Source organism: Rhea americana, unplaced genomic scaffold (genome assembly GCF_003343005.1).
Source record: "Rhea americana isolate MKP2758 unplaced genomic scaffold, rheAme1 scaffold_67, whole genome shotgun sequence".
Taxonomy (NCBI): Eukaryota; Metazoa; Chordata; class Aves; order Rheiformes; family Rheidae; genus Rhea; species Rhea americana.
The window spans coordinates 2,969,619-2,991,227 of NW_028186834.1; the positions used below are offsets into that span (position 1 = coordinate 2,969,619).

Genomic DNA, 21,609 nt, shown 5'->3' on the forward strand with positions numbered 1-21,609 from the left:
ATATTATTCGCGACAGGGACGCTAAACAACGCGTCAAACCGTGATCGCTGCCCTCTTTCCCCTGGCGGAGGTGGGCAGCTAAAGGCAGAGCAAACGCCCGCCCGCCCGCTTCGTTCCGCGCCCCGTCGCGGGGGCCGAGGCCGCGAGATCGGGCGTCACTGGCGAATGTTCGGGTTGGCGCGCCCGCCCGCCCGCCTCGGCGCGCGCAGGGCGGGGCGCGGCGGCCATCTTGGGCTCGCCGGGCCGTGCCGGGCCGTGCGTGCGTGCGTGCGAGGGCGGGCGGGAGCGCCGGGCTTGCGGAAGCGCCCTCACTGCCGCGGAGCAGAGCGGAGGAGCCGCCGGAGCGAGCGCAGGGGCTGCCCGCCTTTCCCCAGCACCGCCGCCACCGGAGCAGCATGGCAGGGCGGCTTCCAGCCTGCGTGGTGGACTGCGGCACGGGGTGAGCGCGGCGGCCGCTGACAGCTCGGTGCCGGCGCTGCGCCGGGAGGAGGGGGGCGGCGGCGGGCTGGGCGTGTTCCCCGCAGATGGCGGCGCGGGCCCGGTGCCTCCCCCGCGCCGAGAACGAGGGCCCAGCCGCTCGCTGCCCGCCCGGCCCGGGGCCCGCGGAGCGCGGCCGGCGGCGCGGAGCCGGGCGGGGCGGCGAGCGGGCGCGGCGGTGCCGCCCCTGAGGCGGCCGCCGCTCAGTGCCGTGCCGCTCCGGGGTCGCCTTTAGCGTGACCGGCTCGGCCAGGGTGGGGGACAAGGCAGGGGAGGAAAAAAAAAAAGAAAAAAGAAAAAAGACAAATTAGAGAGAGGGGGGAAAAAAAAAGGGAAAGAAAACCCTCCCCCTCTAGTGAGCAAGCGCAGAGGAACTTCCTTAGTTTTGTCAAAGCCTCTTCCTGCTTTCAGGCTTTTATACCTTATAAGGCAGTTTTCAGTGTCAAACCTGAACSAAATGCTTCTTACAAACCGTTTCTTGTATTTAGCGGCTACCAGATGATGAAGAGAACGAAGTCCTAGTGATGCATAACATAAAATGTATTTCGGTGGAAGGCCTTTGGGATTTGGATTTTTTTTGTTTATTTATTTATTGCTGTTGCATGGCTTTCACTTAGGTGACTTAGGTAGCAAAGCTTTAGGTGTCTGCAGGAAGCCAGCCTGGGAGGGTTCAGCTGTACCGCTTACAGGAACACACGGAGGAAGTGAAAACCTCTTTGTGACCCAAGGTCTGCAGTAGGGTTTTAAGGGTGGAATATTTTATTTTAAATATGTAGTGGGGTTTTATTGGAAAGAAAAGGACTGATATATTTCAAAGTTCTCTGTCTTGAGCTAGCATAGTGTTGTAATTCTTAAACTTCTCTTTTTGTTTCATTTCTCTTCAGTCTTGTTAAAAATAATTGAAGAATTTTCTTACTGAGTTTAGAATGAATACAGTGTTTGTAGATGACTTCTGAGAGGGCATGTTCTTTTTGAATCCAGACACTTTTTAAAAGACTGTGCTTATCTTCCCTCCTAAGAGAGTCCACTTGGTCTAGGGCGTTAATAAGATATATATGTGTGTATATATATATATATAAAAAATACATACAATTTATATATATTTAATGAGCAGGTATATATGCATTTGTAATGACTGTATGCTTAATAGTTCTGTGGAAATTTCATACCTGTAGCTCCAGCAAAAACTAAAACTTTGCATTTTGTGGAACGAAGGGGAAGTTAGCRCAGTAGGAGCGTGCATGTGTAACCAAGTGTCACAGAAGTATAYGTGACTGACATGATGTGTATATGCACTATTTACACTCCCTGGGAGGGGGCAGAACTTGAAATTTGGAATGAACCCTGCCACATATACAAGAAGCTTTCTTCCATATTAGAAGTTTGTGCATTATAGGTAGTCCCATTAAAGTCAGTGCAAAATATAGATTTCTTCCATGGGTGTAGCTCACTCAGTGCTTTCAGTGATTCCAGGCAGAAACAACATAGCTGAAACAATATAGAAACAACATAGCTGGATATGAAACCACTTTGCCTTTTTAATGTGAGAGGTTTACCAAGGGACCTTTGTGTTACAATAAATCTTCCTGAAGAAGATCAGTATATGAGTGTTCCATTAATCAGTTTTGGTGCCTGAGGGCGTATTTCATAACGTTCTTTCTTGTGAGGCTGACCAAATCTTCTTGCTTCTGTTTTCTTTAGTCTTCAGAGATCTCTAAGATACTGTTTTGTTGTGAATCTGTGTTTCTTTTGAAAAGAATCCCAACTCTTCTGTTCTCTAGGCTTTCCTTTCTGATCACTTGGTAGTCTGAGGTGGTTCTTTCCTTACATTCTGGTTCACAAAATTGTGGATAGAGCCCCAAGCCAGAGCCTCTCCCTCCTTCACCCTTTAAATCTGAGTTTGTGTGTACAAGCAAGAACACTACATGTAGTTTATATAAGCCTTGTGCTCTCTGCAGAACAGTACTCTAGCTGCGGCCTCAACGTTCTGTGTACCAAAATTTARGAAAGCAGACAAATGGAGGTAGCCTCTTAAGACAGGAAAAGAAAGCTAGAGCTATTCAGAAAATAAAACCAATATGGAAAGGTTGTTTAGAATAGGCAAAACTATAAAAGTGCATGAGGTTTTTCTAGTTAGTATAACTTTTTAGAAGGAGATTTTTCAATATGTATGTTATCCATTATCTTAATCAACAASAGGGAAGATGTAGGAGAGATAAGGGTGTCCTTTTATGCCGGTTGCGCATGTAACCACTGGTTGAGTTGATTCAGTTTGTTGTTTAAGATTTTTTTTTTTCCAACTGAAATTGAGTGACACTCAATAAGGGACACTTTTAAGCATTAGTCTGCTGTTAACCAGATTAGATTAGACAAATTTTAAGAATTTTCGAAGTATAAGACTGACAAAGCACTAGAAGAGGTTAGGGCAGTGTAATGCTTCCTAGCTAAGGTTTTAACAGCAGGTTAGTAAAATGTTTTAGAGATTGTCCAGTTACATGAGTTGGAAAATGTGTGAAGTCAATGACATGGCAATCAGGTTATGGGCACAGCAAAGATTCTTCCAGTGTGACATTTGTTATTCTGAAATCTGCATTCTTGAAAAATTCTTGTGTGTTCTTTGCTTAACCAAACCTGATATCTAGAACGTAAGGTAACGGATACTCTAAAAAGAGTATCAATTRAATATTTAATTGCAATTAAAAAATTAGAACTATTTGTTTTTGAAGTAACTTTCTTTTAATTACATAATAAAGTTATAGAAATAAAAAATCTGAAGAGTTTAGTTAGTGGAAAACACTTGTTAGAAGGGGGATTATTCCTTTCTATAATTGATAGTGTTATCCAGTTAATTTTAGATGTCCTACTGCTTCTTTGGGAATTTATCTAACATCAGTGTTAATACTTAATTTGATTTCACTCTGATCTTGTGCTCTCCTCCCCTTTCTTTCCCTTCTCTCCACAAAATTTGAGACACTGTGTCTCCTCAAAAAAGAAGTCTGGAATAGTAACTTCATACTATTTTTTTTTTAATCATGCTCACTGACTTAGTATATACACTGTGAGAGATTCTTAAATACTCCATGGCTTGAAGCAGATATTTCATSTATTTTAGAGCAAAAATAGAGAAAAAGAAAAGTGGGGTGGAATTWTTTCCATTAACAAATGAGTAAGAGGCTTTTTCTGTTTAGTATGCTGTACATACACTTAATCTTAATTGGCTGCAGTCTTTTACTCTGTGCCTTTTAGGTACTCGAATAGATCCTTTTGCCTATTCTATAGGTGAATGTAGGACAGCCTGAAAGTCACAATTAAATGCTATTCCTACGCTACTTCAAAATTTAGCTTGATTAGCTTGACAGCCACATCTTAGCTGTGTATTTCTGGAATGGTTGTGAATGCATTTTTTCTTAGGATAAACTTGGTACCTGAATTAGCTCATTTGGGATGGCAGATAATCAGAAGTGTTGAAAATAATGGCTCTAGAGTTGAGCTGAAGCAAGTGGCTGTGTATTCCTAAGCTACTGCAGTTCCAAAATAAGAATTTAATTTTAACAATGAAAATGTTTCAAAGCAATGTATTTATGTTTTCTGGACCTGAACATTGCCGTTTCTAAAGGCTTGTGTGCTGCTTTCCTGTGTATACTGGCAGGATACGATACCTATTGATAGTGAGTGTTGTCAATGAATTTTCTAATGTACACCAGATCTTTTTTTTTCTTTCTTCTCTCCTCCCACCCCCCAGTAGGATCAGATATGTTGGTTAGCCTTCTGTTGAATAAATCGGTTGTGTCAAAAAGTTTTTGGTCTCTCTTGTTGCTTTTTCTACTGTCTCCTTTTACATGCCAAGTTAAGTTCCTTTTTCACTTCCATTTTTGTAACCTGGGTAAGTTGTTGTTGCTTCTTTTTTTGTAGTTTTCCCTCCCTGAATAATAGGGAAGAATTCAAGGTTTTGGAATTGGCTCGAGTAAGCTCTCCTCTTCATGAAAGGAACATAACAGCCCCTAGGAACCTAATAGTAGCCCAGTGCTTTGAAGGTGTCTAGATTCCCTCTGAACTGAGAGTGTGGGAAACTAAGGCTGCTCAGGATTTCCAAGCTTTCGTGACAGGAGGTTGTAAAGTATTTGTCAGAACTAATCATATCACTGAGACTTTACTGGCTGTTCAGTTTCTGTAACCGGGTTTGCTATAAATGAAGTAAGGATAAATTTCAAAATATTAAACCTCGGAAGCTGAAATTCTGTCCAACTCTTCACTCCAAGTGCTAAAGTTGTGTGTGTGGCAGAGCGGACATTGCATTTGGGAACTCCTCAACTGATCACAGAATCACAGAGTGGTTGAAGTTGGAAGGGTCCTCTGGAGATCATCTAGTCCACCCCCCCCTACTCAAGCAGGGTCACCTAGAGCATGTTAGACAGGATCATGTCCAGGCAGGTTTTGAATATCTCCAGAGAAGGAGACTCCACAGCCCCTCTGGGCAAGCTGTTCCAGTGCTCTGTCACAGTAAAGAAGTTCTTCCTTATATTCAGATGGAACTTTCTGTGCTTCAGTTTGTGCCCATTGCCTCTTGTCCTGTCACTTGGCACCATTGACAAGAGTGTGRCCCTATTCCCTTGGTACCCTCCCTTAAGGTATTTATAGACATTGCTAAGATTCCCTCTTAGTCTCTTCTCCAGGCTAAAGAGGCCCAGCTCTTGCAACCGTTCCTCATAGGGCAGATGCTCCAGTCCTCTGATTGTCTTTGTAGCCCTACGCTGGACTCTATCCAGTAGTTCTGTGTCTCGCCTGTACAGGGGAGGCCAGAACTGGATGCAGTATGCGAGATGAGGCCTCACCAGGGCTGAGCAGAGGGGGAGGATCACTGCCCTCGACCTGCTGGAATGCTCTTCCTAATGCACCCCAGGATACCCCATTGGCCTTCTTGGCCACAAGGGCATGTTGCTCGCTCGCTCATGGTCAGCTTGTCTACCAGCACCAGCACTCCCAGGTCCTTCTCTGCAGAGCTGCTCTCCAGAAGGTCAGCCCCCAGCTTGCACTGGTGCCTAGGGTTATTTTTCCCTAGGTGCAGGACTCTGCACTTGCCCTTGTTGAACCTCATGAGGTTCCTCTCTGCCCARCTCTCCAGCCTGTCCAGCTCTCTCTGAATGCCAGCACAGCCCTCAGGTGTGTCCGCCACTCCTCSCAGCTTGGTATCATCAGCAAACTTGCTGAGGAGGCACTCTGTCCCCTCATCCAGGTCATTGATGAATACATTGAACAAGACTGGCCCCAGTKCTGAGCCCTGGGGGACACCACTAGCTATAGACCTCCAACTAGACTCCACGCCACTGATGACATCTCTCTGAGCTCTACCTTTCAGCCAGTTCTCAATCCACCTCAAATCTTTCTACTTGATCTTTATGCAGCAAMTGAATACTTAATGCTTTTAAGTAGAGCAAAGTGTTTATAGGTTGAGTGTCTTTTGGTGTGAAAAGTTGTTACAGGATTATACTGTTGTTTCTCTTTTGGGTTTTGAGCTGGTAAATGGTTACAAGATCCATGAAAAGCTAATAATTTTCATTAGCAAAGGTACATGAGATGAGAAATCTAGTGTTATTAAAAAAAAAAAAAAGTAAGGGGAAGTAACATCATATGCAGCTTCTGTAGCTGTAATCTTACCTGTTTAACACATTTTWAAAAAAATTATTTTACACTGTATCTGAAATAATTAAATGATTCCCCCCCCCCCCAAATTCCCAGGATGGGATTTTTCCCACCAGATTTCAAAATGTAACTCCTATTTGGTATAAAACATTTCAGCATTATGATGTTTTAGCAGTTAATATGTCAATTAGACTGTGTTATAACTTCTGTTAATGGATTCTTGTCTTCATGAAACCATTCTCTTTTGGACTGAGTTTTGCATATTTGTGTCATCTCAGAAGTAATTTTTTATTATGGAAAACATGAACAAAAAAATCTCCTAGGTCATTCCTTAATGGAGTGTGGAAAAAAGAGTGTTCCAGGATTTTTTAAAAAAATCTTTTGCTTGCCAATAACTAAAATGACTGTGGGAAGGATGAGGAAATAATTCATCCTTAAAGTGGAAAAAGGCATTTTGCTAGATTTGGAGTTTGGTTAAAAAGAAAAAATAATAAATTCTTTAATAATTGAAAATAAATTCTGARGCCCCATGAGTACCTATGGRCATCTCTTAAGTGATGCATCATAGYCAGGTTGTAACATCACATTGTAGGCTCTGTGCATTTATAGTGTTTCTGGAATCAGTTAACATCTTATTCAAATGCATGTATGAAGCCATCCAGGATCTATGCCACCTTCCTGTCCTTCTGTTTCTGCTTCTTTCCCACTTCCCACTTTTTTTTTTTCCTTTCAAATTCTTTTTTTTCTTTCCTTTCTTTATCTTTTTTTTTTCTTCCTTTTCTCTCTGAATAGAGGGCAAAAGCACTTGCATCCATGGGTCGAGTCTGTAAAGCTAATAATAAATGAACAACCTTTTATGTACAGCAGAGCTCATACTCAGGCGTGTGTGGGAAGCTTGAACAATAACTAAGAATAGAATATGGTCCTGGGAGTGATTAAATGTTTGAAGGGAGAGTATAGGAGTTGTGTGTGTGGGGTGATATAATGCATGTTTGCATTTTGTTTCTTGGTTGCTTATTATTATTTCCTGGCATGAATGTTCTACCTGGAAAGTATGTTCAATGCATGAATGTGGTGCACATTAGGTCACCTAAATTAGTTGAAAATACAGCTTCTAGGAATTCAGAAATATTATATTAGTTGCTGAGGATCCATCTAGTATATTATTTTATAGACACATATAAGAAGCTCCATGATTGGTCTTTTAATTYGTGCACTTTAAGGTCCCATGAGATGGGTATTGGGTCAGGTAGATATATACTCATAAAAATGATTCTATAACTTACACATTTCCCCATGTTCATCAGAATTGTAAAGATCTTTGAATTCTTAATCAGAGATCATGTTCGTTAGAATCTACCATGGGGATTTGATACGTCCATTTGCCAAGTCTGTGTGTTAAAACAGTCATGGAATCTGAGAATTGAAGTAGGCCAAAAAAAAACCGTTGACGAGCTTGTTGTTACGCAAGATGGAATAGTAGAGGTAATACCGTAATAACTTATGAGTTCAGACTGAATTTTGACAGGAGGGACCAACAGTAGAAATATTTGAACATTTAGTTTCATCATTTTAGGCTTTCTTTATGAAATCCTAAGAGGCTTTGTTTTGAYAGTTTCAAACAACTTTTTAAAATTTGTTTTTTAAATAACATTCTTTAAATAAAGTGTTTAAGGAGAAAATGCTAAATTCAAAGGTTTTTTAAAAAACTAAAAATATATTTTGGTTTCTGCCCAATTAAATTCTTTAGTTCTGTTCTCATTGGGAAAAATAACTTTTCAATTTGCTTAAATGTTTTCATTTTTTGGTTTGCTTTGATCACTGAACCAAAACAAATATATTTTGTTGTACAGATCTAACAGTCATCTATAGGTAGATGCTTAAAAATACCATTTTTGAGTGCAAACTTGTAAGTGTCCACATCAGAATTGTTGTACCTATCAGAGAAAAAGTGTCCTTTCAGTGTGTTGTTTGATCTATTGCTTTCATTTTTGTTGTTTTTGAAAAYTAAAAATTATCAAGGAGGATTATATCCTAAAAAGTCATAATTCCAGCCATTGACTTCCTGTTTGGTAGAACGTCATTCAATTTTTCCTTTTTAGTCTAAGCATGAGTCTGCATTTTTAAGACTAGACAGTGAAACTCTAGTTTAATTTAGATATCTTTTTTTTCTGAGGCTTCCTTTTTCTCTTTATCATTCCCTTGTGGCCTTGCAAGTGTTTGCAGCTGTGCACAGGGTGTATTTCGGCATGATCAGTCTGTGGGGAGCAAGACAGGAAGATGTCTTGAAAGTCTAYTTTGATTATGAACTGTCAATGAATGAATCCAAATTTTAATTCTTTAGTTTATGCGATATCTCTTATTTGTCAATTTTTTCAGGAAATATTAGCATTTTGTATGTTGTGACTTGCCTTAGATTTATTGTGCTGTTTATCATTTGCAAGAACTCTCACAATCTGACTCCTTGTATATTTACTGTCAGACTTCAGAACCTGTGCACTTTTATTAAATGAGACATGCTTTTTTTTGTTGAACAAAATTCAGTGATCTGTTTCTGTTCACAGTTTAATAGGACATTTTTTTTCTACACGACAACTGATTCTAATTTGAAGCTCTTTTTTATTAGAAATATGGTGTAACATGGTAAATATGTAAACTTTTATTTTCCTGCAAACCCATTCTTGATAGAAAACATTTGGTTACCTACTGAAAKGCTAAACTGTCGATTGGTTTACTGGTTGGACTGGAGATGTGCCAAAAAAGTTTCCTTTTGTGCTTGCTGTTGGTTCCTTATCTCCTGATCCATCGTCTGTCTGGTTATATCTTGCCCTCTGCTTAGATTGTAATGGGCTGATGGGGGCGAAGGGGTGCTGTTGTTGTAGCATAGTAGCCACTGATTGATGGCTGGAGCTGTCAGGTATGAAGGCAGTAAAAATACCAAGTGCAAATGATCTTTTGTGTGTGTGCGTGCGTGCATAAATATATATATATATATATATATATATATATACACACACATTTGAATATAAATATTTATAATGTGGAGTATCTCTTTACACTTTTAGACACTATATTGCATTTGTTTGAAAAAAAACTCAAGTTAAATCAGTCTAACCTCAGGTTAACTAACCTTAACCTCAAATTAAGTAAACTATGCCTCTTTCTGTGTCATATGACTCAAAGTCTTTATCTGATTCATATCCATAGACCCACTGTTGTGAGAAGCTGGTAATAAGGATTTCAAATGTAAAATTTTTACTTGGATATCTTGTATTTTTTGGTTCAACTAAACCCTCCTGGTTTCAGCTATAGAAAATTATGTATAGCTAATGTATTCTCTTAGGATTTTTTTTTCTTTCTGAGAAATGTCTGAACAATGTTCAGTTTATTTTGGGCAAATCCATGCAGAAGGTTGCGAAATTAGTCTCTCCCTTATAACAGCTTACAGTAYGAAGAATTAGGTAAGATGACTTCAAACTTGTGGAGCACTGTTTCCTTATTATTTGTAAATGTCATCACATGGAGTAATTAGACTGCAAAAATAYTCAGAAAACGTGAATAAAAATAAAATGTAATTTATTTTAAAAACAGGAAGTATAGCTTAGTATTGTGTGGGTATGGTGTAACACAGGGGCACTACTAAGACACTTCTTAAAATGAATTAGTATAAAGGTCTCAGAGGAAATWCTAAGTAAGAAAGAGAGTATTCTGCTTTTGCCAACACAAACTGCTTTCATTATACAGAGATACTGTACAAAGCCATTTACTTTTCTTACTTTGCGAAAGATATATTCAAAGCAAAGGTATCTTTTCTTTGCTGTGTTGAAKTAAAATTCAGCATTAAATATTTAAAATGGATTTCACAAATATATGTAAAATTGACCCATTACAAGTTAAGCTGTTAGTATCTTCAGAATGCATGAACTTGGATATTGTTAGTCTACTGTACTATTACGTTTAAATACGGGGCTTTTCCAGGTGACATAGTGACTCAGTTGTAAACTAAGTTCTTCTGGTTATTTTAAAGCATATTATATTCCTCTTCACTTTTAGGAGAGAAGAACTTATTTCCAGGGCAATTACTACTTTTAATCTTTGATATAAGTGAACATAAATCAGAGCAAATTTGAAGGTAGATGCTCTTCTATTCCATTTATATGCCATTAAAATTAGTAGCTTTCTGAGTTTTCCAAACTGTTGTAAAAACTGTCCCCAGAAAATTTTATTTTGATTCATGTTACTTTAGTCTGAATATCCTGTAGTATAGGAAAGCAAAGGTTTTAGAAGCTTTTCTCTTTTTGAGCTGATTTTGAGCTCAAATTTCAAATTGTGTACCACTTCATTCATTCTTATGTTTTTCTTTACTGAGATGATTATAGCATGTGATGTAGTATTTGTTTGCAAGGTGAAAATTTTTGTTCAAGTGAATTGCTATTTTTTCAGGTGAAATGTTTTAAAAAAATAGTTTCAGATTCATGGTAATGTAGTAGATTCCAAGACCAGGGTTGCAGACTGCAAGATTTATAAACTCTCTAGCATTTATGGATCCCATGTGTCTTTGAAACATACCCTCTTATCATTCCCTGATGCATCTTGTTTACACTTTAACAAGATTCTTTGTCTTMAGTTCCAGTCTTGTGCTCTTTTTCCACTATGTCATTGTTTTTTACTATTGGCTGTGTAAAACACTTGTTGATGTTTTAAAATTTTAAAATGTTTTAAAAATTGATACAAGCAGTTGCGATTAGAAAAAAAAGTGATGTGTAAAAGATAAACGTATTTATTGAAGGCATAAAATAATATGAAAGACATGACCTATTTCAAAGTCTTGCTATCTGGTGTTTTTTCAAGGGCATTTGAGAAGAGATGATAAACTAATATATTATGCAAGTCCCACTTTCCTCATATAATCAGTTCCTTTACTTCAGGGACTTCTGATGATCTGCTGCTACTTAACCAGTTTTCACCTGGTGTTAGAGACTAGAACCTTTCTTAAAGGGGCAGGATGTCTTTACTCCTCTTCACTATCATTTTCCTGTTACTTCTCTTCTCAGGGAATTGAGAGTTAAATGTTCCCTGGGCTTTCCAATCTCACTTGGTTTTCAAGAATGATGATAGAAGAAAAGCAGCAAATAAAAATGTAAAACTTTATGCAGACTTTTGGTTACATGAGAATATATGTATGAAGACTAAGGGCTTATACAGATTTGCCAAGTTTTCACTTCTTTTTAAAGCAAATAGCTATCAAAAGACATGAGACAGTAAACTACCTTACCTATCTTGTAAATTATATGTTTCTTGTATTGACACAGGAAAGAATATTAACTCTTCTTTGCTGAAGCTTTGACCCAAATTAGTTCTTTTGAGGTTTTCTAATCTCTCTTCTGCTTAAGCAGAGTGTGTTTTTTTATTTTATTTTGTTTTTTTCTGACAAAATATACAAGCGTGAGATCTGTTTTTTTCATCTGATAGTTAATCAAGTGATAGTAGCTTATTTGGTTGAATGAACAGAATATCCTCAAGTAGCTGGGAATTGAAGAGTAGAATCCCTTTCCATTCTGTCAAAAACTTGGAGTTTTTACAATTTGATTTATTTTTTTTTTTGTTTGTCCCTCTTGGAATCTTCTCCCTTTCTGCAGTTTTCTGTAGTTTCTTATTCAACATGCTTATTTAATTACAGTTCTTCTAGAAATAGGTTAACTTGGCCAGAACTGAATTTGACTGTTGTGTGCACACCTGCAACACAGAATTTACACACTTCAACTAACTTATGTAGCATCTGCATGATCCTATATGCTTCCTATCCAGTTACATACAGAGTATGTAACTGGACCTTACTAACATGCCTTAGTAGACTGATCATGATGTTCTGTATGGTGAATGAACTTAAATCAGGATCTTATTAAAAAGTTTGTAAATTTCTCTGTAAAATTAGTTAAGCRGCAAAGTTTGTTTATGATGGAGAAGATCTGCATAATTAAGTTCAACATAATTAAGTTATGCAAAACACTGTTCTGTTTTGCATAGCTGAGGCATTTTTTTGTTCCTCTTTGTTCTTTATTGAACCAAAGCAATTGCCCTGTGCAGTCTTTTTCTCGACTATATTCTCTGAAGACCCATAAAGGGACTCTAGTGCCGTGATGCTGATGCACGGTGTCTGTGGAGTGGCACCCTGGTCAGTACGGTAGTCTGCTCAGAATAGGATTCAGAGAGGCTGGTGTGGTAAGTAGGAGTTGACTAGGCAGGAGAGCAGAAATGCTAAGATGCATTTAAAGTTTCCTGTTCTTGGAKGCATGCAACTTTAAACCACAGAAAAATAGTTCAATTAAATAATGATTCACAGGCCTTAAACTGCTGGACTTAGGTATCTGTATTGCGTTTAAGAAAATAGCAGGAATTGTTTCTTTTAAATAGCCAATATGCTGTTATGTGCAGTTGTTAACATGTGGTGATAATTTTGACTCCCATTGGCACTGTATTTCTTGGAAAAAGTCAGAATCTCTTCTCGGAGGCATTTCTAAGGTATATTTAGATTATAAAATAAAATAAAATAACTGAGCAGTCTTTGGAGCAGGGATCAAAACTCTGTTCTTTCCTGTTCTAGATGAGCATTCTGATTACTGGACAATCATCTTGCTTTATTTTTGGCCCTGTGAGTCTTAATCTTTTTCATATAATTTCAGGAAAGAAATGCAGATGCTCTTGCCTCTGAAGAGTTGATAAGCAAGTGCATGAGATACTTGTAGGAAATGGGAGATGTGGCTCTGAACCCATTTGGATGGAAGAGGATGTGGAATGCTGATCTCTTAAATATATGAAGCACTTGCTCAGGAGGTATCTATTGTGAAAAAGCTGTATCAGCTTATTTTTGAGAATAGCTATGGATGAAGTTTGTGTGAAGCCTAAACCCCTCAGTGGATGTAGACAWGCTTGGAGCATGACTACATGCATGGGTTTTGTATAGGACTTCACAGTGATGTGTTTAGGTTGAGAATCCTTGATGTGGGTGTGGTGAACAAGCACTAAGCTGTCCAACCCTGCCTCTTGTACACACAAGGAGAATTTTAGGGCTCATACAGTACACACTTAACTTGTGTGTAAGATTTACCATGCATCAGGAAGCCCATTGTTTGTGCAAGCTAATAAATCTGTCTTGTGTTTTGAGATTGACTGAGAACATGCACAGAAAGATTGCTGTGGCTCAGCTCGTGGACATTAGTTCATCAAATTGTCATCTCTTGATGATGGCTCTGAACAACAACAAAGAAAACCCTGGAAAAATCATCCTTCCACTTTCTAACTTAATGTATCTTGAAGTTAATCAAGAAAGAGGCTGTTTAAATTTCAGCCTAGTYCTGGCTTTCTTTCCAGGGAGTTTCAGGTTGTTCGTACTTCCTTTTTCCAACTGCCAGAAAAATCTTTCTTTCTGGAGTCGCTTTGCATCTTTACTGTGTGACCAGCCTTGGAGTTGCATCGTATTCCTGTCTGTGTGCATTTAAAAATGTCTATTTTGTATGAAATTGCTCATCAGGTGTAGCTGAGGAGACTTACTCCGCAGAAGTTGATGAARATTAGATGATATTTCTCCTACAGTGCGCTTTTCTGCTTGTGCATGGCTAGCTCATTGTGTCTTTGCATGGGATAGTCAGCAGAATGGATGGGATACACTTGGTAGCAGGCCACTACATTACCTATTGCACTTTTGGGGGGCAGCTCAACAAATACAGCATCCAAAAAATGATTTTCTTCCTATTTTTTAGGTTTTTGTTAAAATAGCAATTTTGCCAGAATTAGGATGCRTAATTTTGGAGAATGTATATACAATGATGTGTACTGTGGACAGAAAATAAATGGAGAAAAGARCAGTGGTCATGGCTTGTGGTTTGCAGACTGAGTATTTTAATGACRTTCTTATTAAAAGTTCTTGCTATAAATGCTGTTTCCTTTTGGCTTTAAAATTGCCTGCCTGACTGGCAAATAACCTTCAAGGGAATTTATTATTGCTCTCATGTCATCTCTTTAGAAACACATATTCTAGGTGAGAGAGCATATATAAGAAATCACGTTAGTGCAGTTGAAAGCATTAAGAGCCTTTTGGACATCCTTCCAGGAATCTCTTCTCATGCATATTAKTATAAAACTACTTTTTAATTTCATGGTGTGGATTTGAGACGAGTGTGACTTTGTAGAGATACTACTTCATTGATAGCTCAAATTTATTTAGTAGAGTAAACTGAGATAGTAGCAACCTTCCTTAGCACCTTGCTTTGTGGTAYGAATGTCTTAGAAAAAATCATTCATGTTTGTCACCTCGCTATATTTGCGCAGGCTGGTGAATGGACAAGTGTTGAGAACTAATCTGCCTTTTGAGGAAGTTGCAAGGAAATCCCTGGGAAATATCAGCACTTAGTTTACACATAYATATATACGTGTATGTGCACATGTATATATATTCTCTGTCTCTGTGGGATCTATCAAGATGTTGTGGACTGGTTTGGATAGTTTGTAGTTTACCTTGCAAAGTAAATTCAATGATTGTGGCTATCCAACAGAAAACACTTTTTCCCCTAGGGCCTTTCCCCCCCCCTTTCTACTTAAATAAGCTGTTAGGGCTACAGAAATACCTTAGGGTAGCTGGACGTGGAGAAATAACCAGAATGGAAAACCAGAATTGGAATGACCAAAGTTGAATGCTGTTTGTTGTTGTTGGGATTTTGTAGAGCAATATGTATTAGAGATGTTAATAAAAATCTTATGCTTAGCTGAATTTTACACCCATCTGTATGCTGCCTTGGCTCTGCTAAGCGCCCTAAATTCTGTGTGAGGATAATTGTTTGTCTCGTTAAGTAATGAGTGCCTGCCTTTCTCTATTTAATTCACTCCTGTGACTTTTGAAGGTAGCAAGCAAAAGATGTGATTTACTGGCAAACGTGATTCTGTATTGGTACAGCCAATAYGATATATGATTTCTTCCGTATCAGAATTCTTTTCCGTAGTGACAGAAGAGGAATAATTGCTCCTCTGAGTAAGACTGGGTGTGTCTTATTCCCCCTATGAATCATACATTAGTCAGACACATTTTGCTGTGTATGAACTGCTTTGTGGAAGTCTTTCACACTTGTAAAAATCCAGCTTGCGCAAGGTAACACTTCTCTCTTTTTTTTTCTGTGATTTAAATATTGTTTACTTTTTGTGGCAGTGGTTGGATAGACCGCTCAGTGTGAATAAAGCCTTGCCTTTGCAAAAGTTACTGGTTTTAAAATGATTCTTCTGGTGATGCCTTTGGGGGACTGAAGTTTTATATCAACTTTTTATTGATCTATTAGACTGTTCCTTACCTTCTTTATCTTTTCTTTTTTTTTAAAAAAAAAAATCCCTTCATTTTAATGCTAGAGTTCCTGTATATATGTTTATTTATGAAAATCAAACTTACTGTTTATTATGTGTATTACCATAGTCCCTAGCAGCCATAGATACTGTTCAGACTCCTGTAGCSCCTGTTGCTGTGTAAATGCCGCAAGAAGATTGTCTACGCGCAAGAACTTAAGAGTTGTAAGGAAAGGTCTGAGAAAGAGGTAGCACCAGGTTATTGCCTGGTGACTTACGGGCAAATTGGGTTGTCATTCTGAATGTGGAAGAAAGGATGTGGCAAGGAAATGTTGATGTAGCAGAAATGGGAATCCTTGCTTTGGAGACTAGATTAGAGAGTTGCTGCTACAATCCTTCAGTAGTCAGAGACCCAAATCCATGTGTATTTTTCTTTCTTTATCCTCTAAGAATGAAACACTTACTCCTTTTGTGAGTCAGAAGACTGTTTTTTTTTCCCTCTAAGTAAGCAGAAGTATTTTTAGATATGCTGATTTTGTGTCTGAATACAGCCTTTTTATTTAAAACRCATCTTTCATTTGTATTTTTCTTTCAGTCTGCTGAAGATGTGTGTGTATGCTGGACTGCTTCCCACACCACAAGGAACTAAAGCAGCATGTTACCTGCCACAGTTTTAGTTATCGTTTCTTTGAAATACAGAGTTTAGTAAGGAAATGATTTTTAACTTTTTTGCATGTTAAGGCACTTCTTACTTATTTGGTAATATTTTCAGRATGCCTTATAGCATTCTGTGCATAGTCCTAACTCTATCCACATAGATTTTTTTTTATTATTTATTTTTCTGATTTTAGAATTGGGGTGCAGTGCTATCTGAAGCTAACAAAGATTTGCAGGAACAAGTTGTAAGGTCTAGGTTATTACATTACATTTTTTGCTACCTAAAGKAGAGTGAGACTTGTTACTTATCTTGAGACTTGTTACTTATTTTAATGTTAATGTGTAACTTCATTTTACCTAGGCAAAATGGAAAACGTGTTAGCCATGCAGACAATTTTTTTTTTCCTAAACTAAAATTGAAAGCTTGACTCAGAGAATCAAGACTGTGTTTGGTGGTAGCGAAGGAAGAAGGGAGTAAAGAAGAGTTCATTATTGTTGCCAGAGATGGAATATAGTGGCATGGATTATAAGGAATAGAGATGCTTGATTTTCAGAAATGATTAACTCGACTTTTATATGTGGTAGACTCCAACATGTTGGATCCTCTCCTTTGTCTGTAAGAAAGAGATCTGGATTTACACCAGTAGTCCAGGGWTTATTATTTGGAGCCTCTCCAGTGAGTGTCATATAAAAGATGGAAATAGCAGTAAAAATCATGTGGATTAACTATAAATATTAGAATTATAGTGAACTCTGCAAACCTAACTAAAGGGTTCAGAGATTCGTGATTGTAGGTTTACATAGCTAGCCTTCCTGTTCCAAAGCCTCGCTGTAGGTGTAGCTCTAAAAATTGTATGTGCTGCAGTTTCTGATTTATATGGGAAGACAGAGTGAGTCTATAGTTACTGTTTTTCTTGTTATTTTTCTTGTGGAATTATAAACATCTAAAAAGAATACAGTTATGCTAAACAGCTTTGTTCTGTAGCAATGGGTTATAGAAGTATCTAGTTGTCAAATTCATATTTATTTTAGGAACTAGGTATTTAAGAAAAAAATTGTAAAATTGTGYTCCTTGTGACTTGATTCTACAAGATCAGAGTTACAGGTCCTGAATTTAGGCACATGTAGTACATGATGTTCATCTCCTTGCCAGGTGATGATTTTTTTTTTTGTATTTAATTTTTGTCCTTTTCCTGTATATATCATATTTTGCCTGTGAAGTTTTCTTTTTCAGATAACACTAATGTTGATCAATGTAAAAAAAAAAAATTTTTTTTGAACGATTCCTCTCAACTATTACAGTGCACTATTGGCAACATGGGGTTTACAGCCTTTGAAATACTTCTCTTGCAAAGCATGTTTGGTGTTAGATGAGGTCCTGTGCTAATTGCTGTGTTATTTAGAGAGAAATTTATCTTCCTTTTCATTGAAGATAGCACTTCTCCTGGCCCAGCACTACTGTACACAATTAATGTCAGCAGCYGAAGTTGTGTAGACATTAGTGAGCGTGCAAGTGAATTGTGAACTGCTGCATCATTAGCATCTCAGTAAAACCTACTGCAGCAGCAAGCCTGTTCTAGCCTATTAAAAGCCAGTCTGTTACTGTGTGTGTTGCCAGGCATGTTGCTGTGCTACTGATACAGATTTATAGCTTTCACTAAAATTAGCATTACATTGTATATTAAAAAAAAAAAAAAAACTTCCAGGTTTATATTTAAATACTGAAAATTATAGAAGTGCAGCTGCAGTGTTTTATGCTTTTGCTGATGGTGTTAGTGTAGTCACTACGACTATCTGGCTACTTAAAGACAATGAAAATGCTGCCACATTCATGCTTGTTTAAAAACCTGTACATGGACTGTAACTCTTAAATGTAGTATASATTTTGGTTTGCATGTTTTAAAATTTGTCTATGCTATTGTTAACTCCTAACCTTACCATGACTTTTACTATTCCATTCTCTGTGGAAAAAGAGAGACTATTCTAATTAATTCTTTTACTGAAAACATATTTTGTATGTTTGAGCTTCAACATTTCTTGCAACTTGATAATTTCAGTACTGCAGTTTTTCGTGAAAACATTGGTAATTTCTTCATTTTTTTTTTCTTACTTGATCCCCCCAAAAAGTGATATATGTATTCATAGTAAATTCCGGAAATTTGATTTGTGGAGGTGTGTAGTTTTTTCCTTTTATTCTCCATAGCCTAATTAAATACATTTCCTAAACTATTTTCCATTTATTAAATAGAATTTCTGTTGCTATGTGGTCATTAACAGCTATCTGTAATTCCCATCTAGGACATCTTAGCACATCGTAGGAAGTGTATTTCTGAAATTATCATCGGTTCTTCCTTAAGTCTAGCTGGCAGTCCTAGCAAGGRATTTATTTTCCTATAATTAGCAGTTATAGAAACTGCCACTGACTCTTACTATGTGCAAATGTTTCTATAGAACCACTAACTTTTGAGCGGGGAAGAAATCTGCTCTAATTCTAAATTTTATGTCTAAACACTGAACAACTGAATTTTGTGCTTCATGTATTCAGTAGGAAAATTTCACTTAAGTAGAAATTAGCATTGGTACCTGCTTTGTGGTAGGAAGCATTGCTGTTACTTTTTAAAAAAGAGAAAAATAATGCTTTTAATGTGGGAAGAGGGGTATGTTCATAAAAAAAAATAAAGGAAGATTTGTGGTATTAAAAAATAACTTTTTGTGTTAATAGGTATACAAAGCTTGGTTATGCTGGTAATACTGAACCACAGTTCATCATTCCTTCATGTAAGTATTTGTTATTTGTATATGAGCACTGAAGTTACACTTAGTGCTTCTGTAATTTGCTATGTAAAAGAAGCAATTAAAAATGAGTGACTTAGTCCTCTGAGTTSTGATAGAGTGGTGGCATAGCTCTATTCTATTGTGCTATAAGTGATGACTTTAGAAATGCAGATTCACTAAAATAATAAAGGAATCTTCAAAATTTATTTCTTGAAGCTGARTCCATGTTAATATACAGTAACATGGATATATTTACTTTTCAGAAGGCTTCTTTCTGTGTCAAGTCATACAGCATATAAAACTTTAGTCGACTGTAACYGTAAAAATAAAAAAGGATATTTTGATACCTTTAGGACTTAAAATCTTACACTTAACAGATATTTTCAATATTACAGCTATATTAYGTAATTTAATAAGTTTTGCAAATAGAACTTTTCAATTTATTTTTTCCCCATTTATAATCACGTACATATTTATTTGCTATTTTCTGAAACATTCCTGCCACTTAAAGTGATACAGCTGTAGACTAGGGGTAGAATTCAACCAATTTCCTTTAGAAATACCTCACCTTTTGACCTCTTACACAGCGTAGCATTTTATCAATGTTCATTTGGGCTAAAGGCCAAAGTGACTAAGTATTATATCCTGGTAAACAGGAATAATTAATACACCCAATTTTTCTTGTAAATACAACATGAAAAGAGAGCTGTAAATAATAGTAATTAAGTATAGTTGCTGCAAAGTAATACTTGATAGGTCTGGCTCTGAATTGTGTTCTTAAAAAAGCACATTTCAAAAAGCTGTTTGCATGCAAAGCTAGGGTCAATGCTGTTAATGCATTCTGTTCTTTTTATGTAAGTTGAAAGAATCTTCAGTATTGACTTTTAATATATAGTTCTTGATTTATATATTTTTTTAACCTCCATATTTTGCTTGTTTTATATATACATGCATGCACATATATATGTGTGTGTGTCTGATATGTATGCATATATATAAATATTCTTTACGGTCTTGTTCTTCACATAAGTCTAATTTTTATGTGTTTAAATTTAAAGTTACTGAATAGCTGAAAAAGAGCTGAATATTGCTCTTTATATGCATAGCCAAGTTTAATTCTAAAATAGGTAAATGATTTATTCAATTTCAGATCACTGATTTTTATACTTTCTTTCTGCATATTCAGGTTAGTTTAGTTTTAAAATACTTTCTCCTTTTTATAATGAGAAAGTGGTAATGACACTTCAGACAAATTTGGGAAATGACCTATTGATCATTAAGCAGAGAAATTCATACAACAGGTGTGGTGTTAAAGTAGCTGAGAAGCTTCTTCTGTTAAGCTGTTTTGTTATGTATTTGATAGTGTGATGTATTTAATTTTTTGTTAGCTATTTGATATAGTGTATTGTATTAAAAAACCAAAACCATACCTCTGCCCGCCCCCCACTCCAACACTAGTGTAAATGCTACTGCAGCTGAAATGGTCCATGTCTACGCTTTTACTTAATGAAAAGAGGCTTTTTTCTCATTTGTACTGTAATCTAGCTTAGATAACTACACCGACAGCATGAGTTTACATTAATAGCACTAGTGTAATCCACTCTGGAGAAATTAAGAATAGAGTACAGCAGTAGTTAGTTTCAAAGTAAAAAATGTCAAAAACAAACAAACAAAAACCCCAAACCCACCCAAGAGTTCTTTTTAAAGCAGTTCTGTGTCTTTAGTTTCTCTTTATACTGTCCACGCTTYAAATTAATATTGTGGTTTCTGCTTTTATTTTCAACAATGGTGGTTGAATTTTTATCAATCTGATTTTCTAGAAGAAATGTTTGCTGTTAAACTGGTTCAAGCAGCATTCCTTCTCTGTTGTTCACTTGTTTCTTATCTTATTTATTCTTACTCTTAACAAATTTTTATCTCCCACCCTTCTTATATTGTGTTCTTGTTTTGGTTCTGAATATGCTTCTGCARAAATTACAAGTGCTTGCTTGGAGAATGGTGTAAATGAGAATATATTTAGGGCCAATTTTCTCCAGAGACTGGCTCACTTCCCCTGTCATGTTCACTGCTTTATAGATCTCTTGGATCATTCATCTTGTGATTTTCATTCATTTATTTTGAACTCTTTCCTGGTTTATGTTAAAACAGAAATCAATTTATTTCCAATACCCAGGCATTCTCCTGATTTTTCATTTATTTCAGATTATCTGTGATAGTTTAAATACTAGGATGTCTTTTCTCTACAGTTTTAAAAAAGTGGCCCAAGTAGTGGTTAAGAACAAAAATTTGTTTGATTCAAGTATGTCCTCTTTCTTTTAAAATCTTTTATACTTGTGTCGAGCAAACCAAAGCCAAACTTCCTGTGGTATTGCTGGATTGCTTCCCATCTTCAGACACAATCATAACCTAGTTCTTGTTTTAGCAAGATTTATTTTCCTGTTTGTATTTTCAGAATATGATTTTTGATTCAGCTTGTTTTCTTTTCTTCATTTCTGACTTTGAAAAATGACACCAAAGAGGCTCGCTTCAAATTCAGCAATATGTTTAGAGCCAACATCTTGTTTTAAGCTGGTAGCAGCACATAATGACTTTGACTTGAAAGTCTCTAGAATAGTATGGCAAGTGATAGGATCTTTCTTGAAACTTCTTGAAGATAACACACAGCTGGGCAGCCAAATTTCCTAAAAATGCATAAGCTCTGTAATGATGAGTTGAAAATTGCTTGGCAAGATT

At 37.0% G+C, this 21,609-nt stretch overlaps 1 protein-coding gene across 1 annotated transcript in view; it reads left to right on the top strand.

Moving 5' to 3' along the window:
* The first annotated feature begins 240 nt into the window (after positions 1-240).
* ACTR3 (actin related protein 3) overlaps positions 241-21,609 on the top strand; it is a 35,553-nt gene continuing 14,184 nt past the window's right edge. Inside the window, exons 1-2 of the mRNA XM_085320973.1 lie at positions 241-439; positions 18,824-18,879. Coding sequence (XP_085177099.1) covers positions 396-439; positions 18,824-18,879 — 100 coding nt within the window. The 5' untranslated portion in view covers positions 241-395. The remainder of the gene's footprint in view (positions 440-18,823; positions 18,880-21,609) is intronic.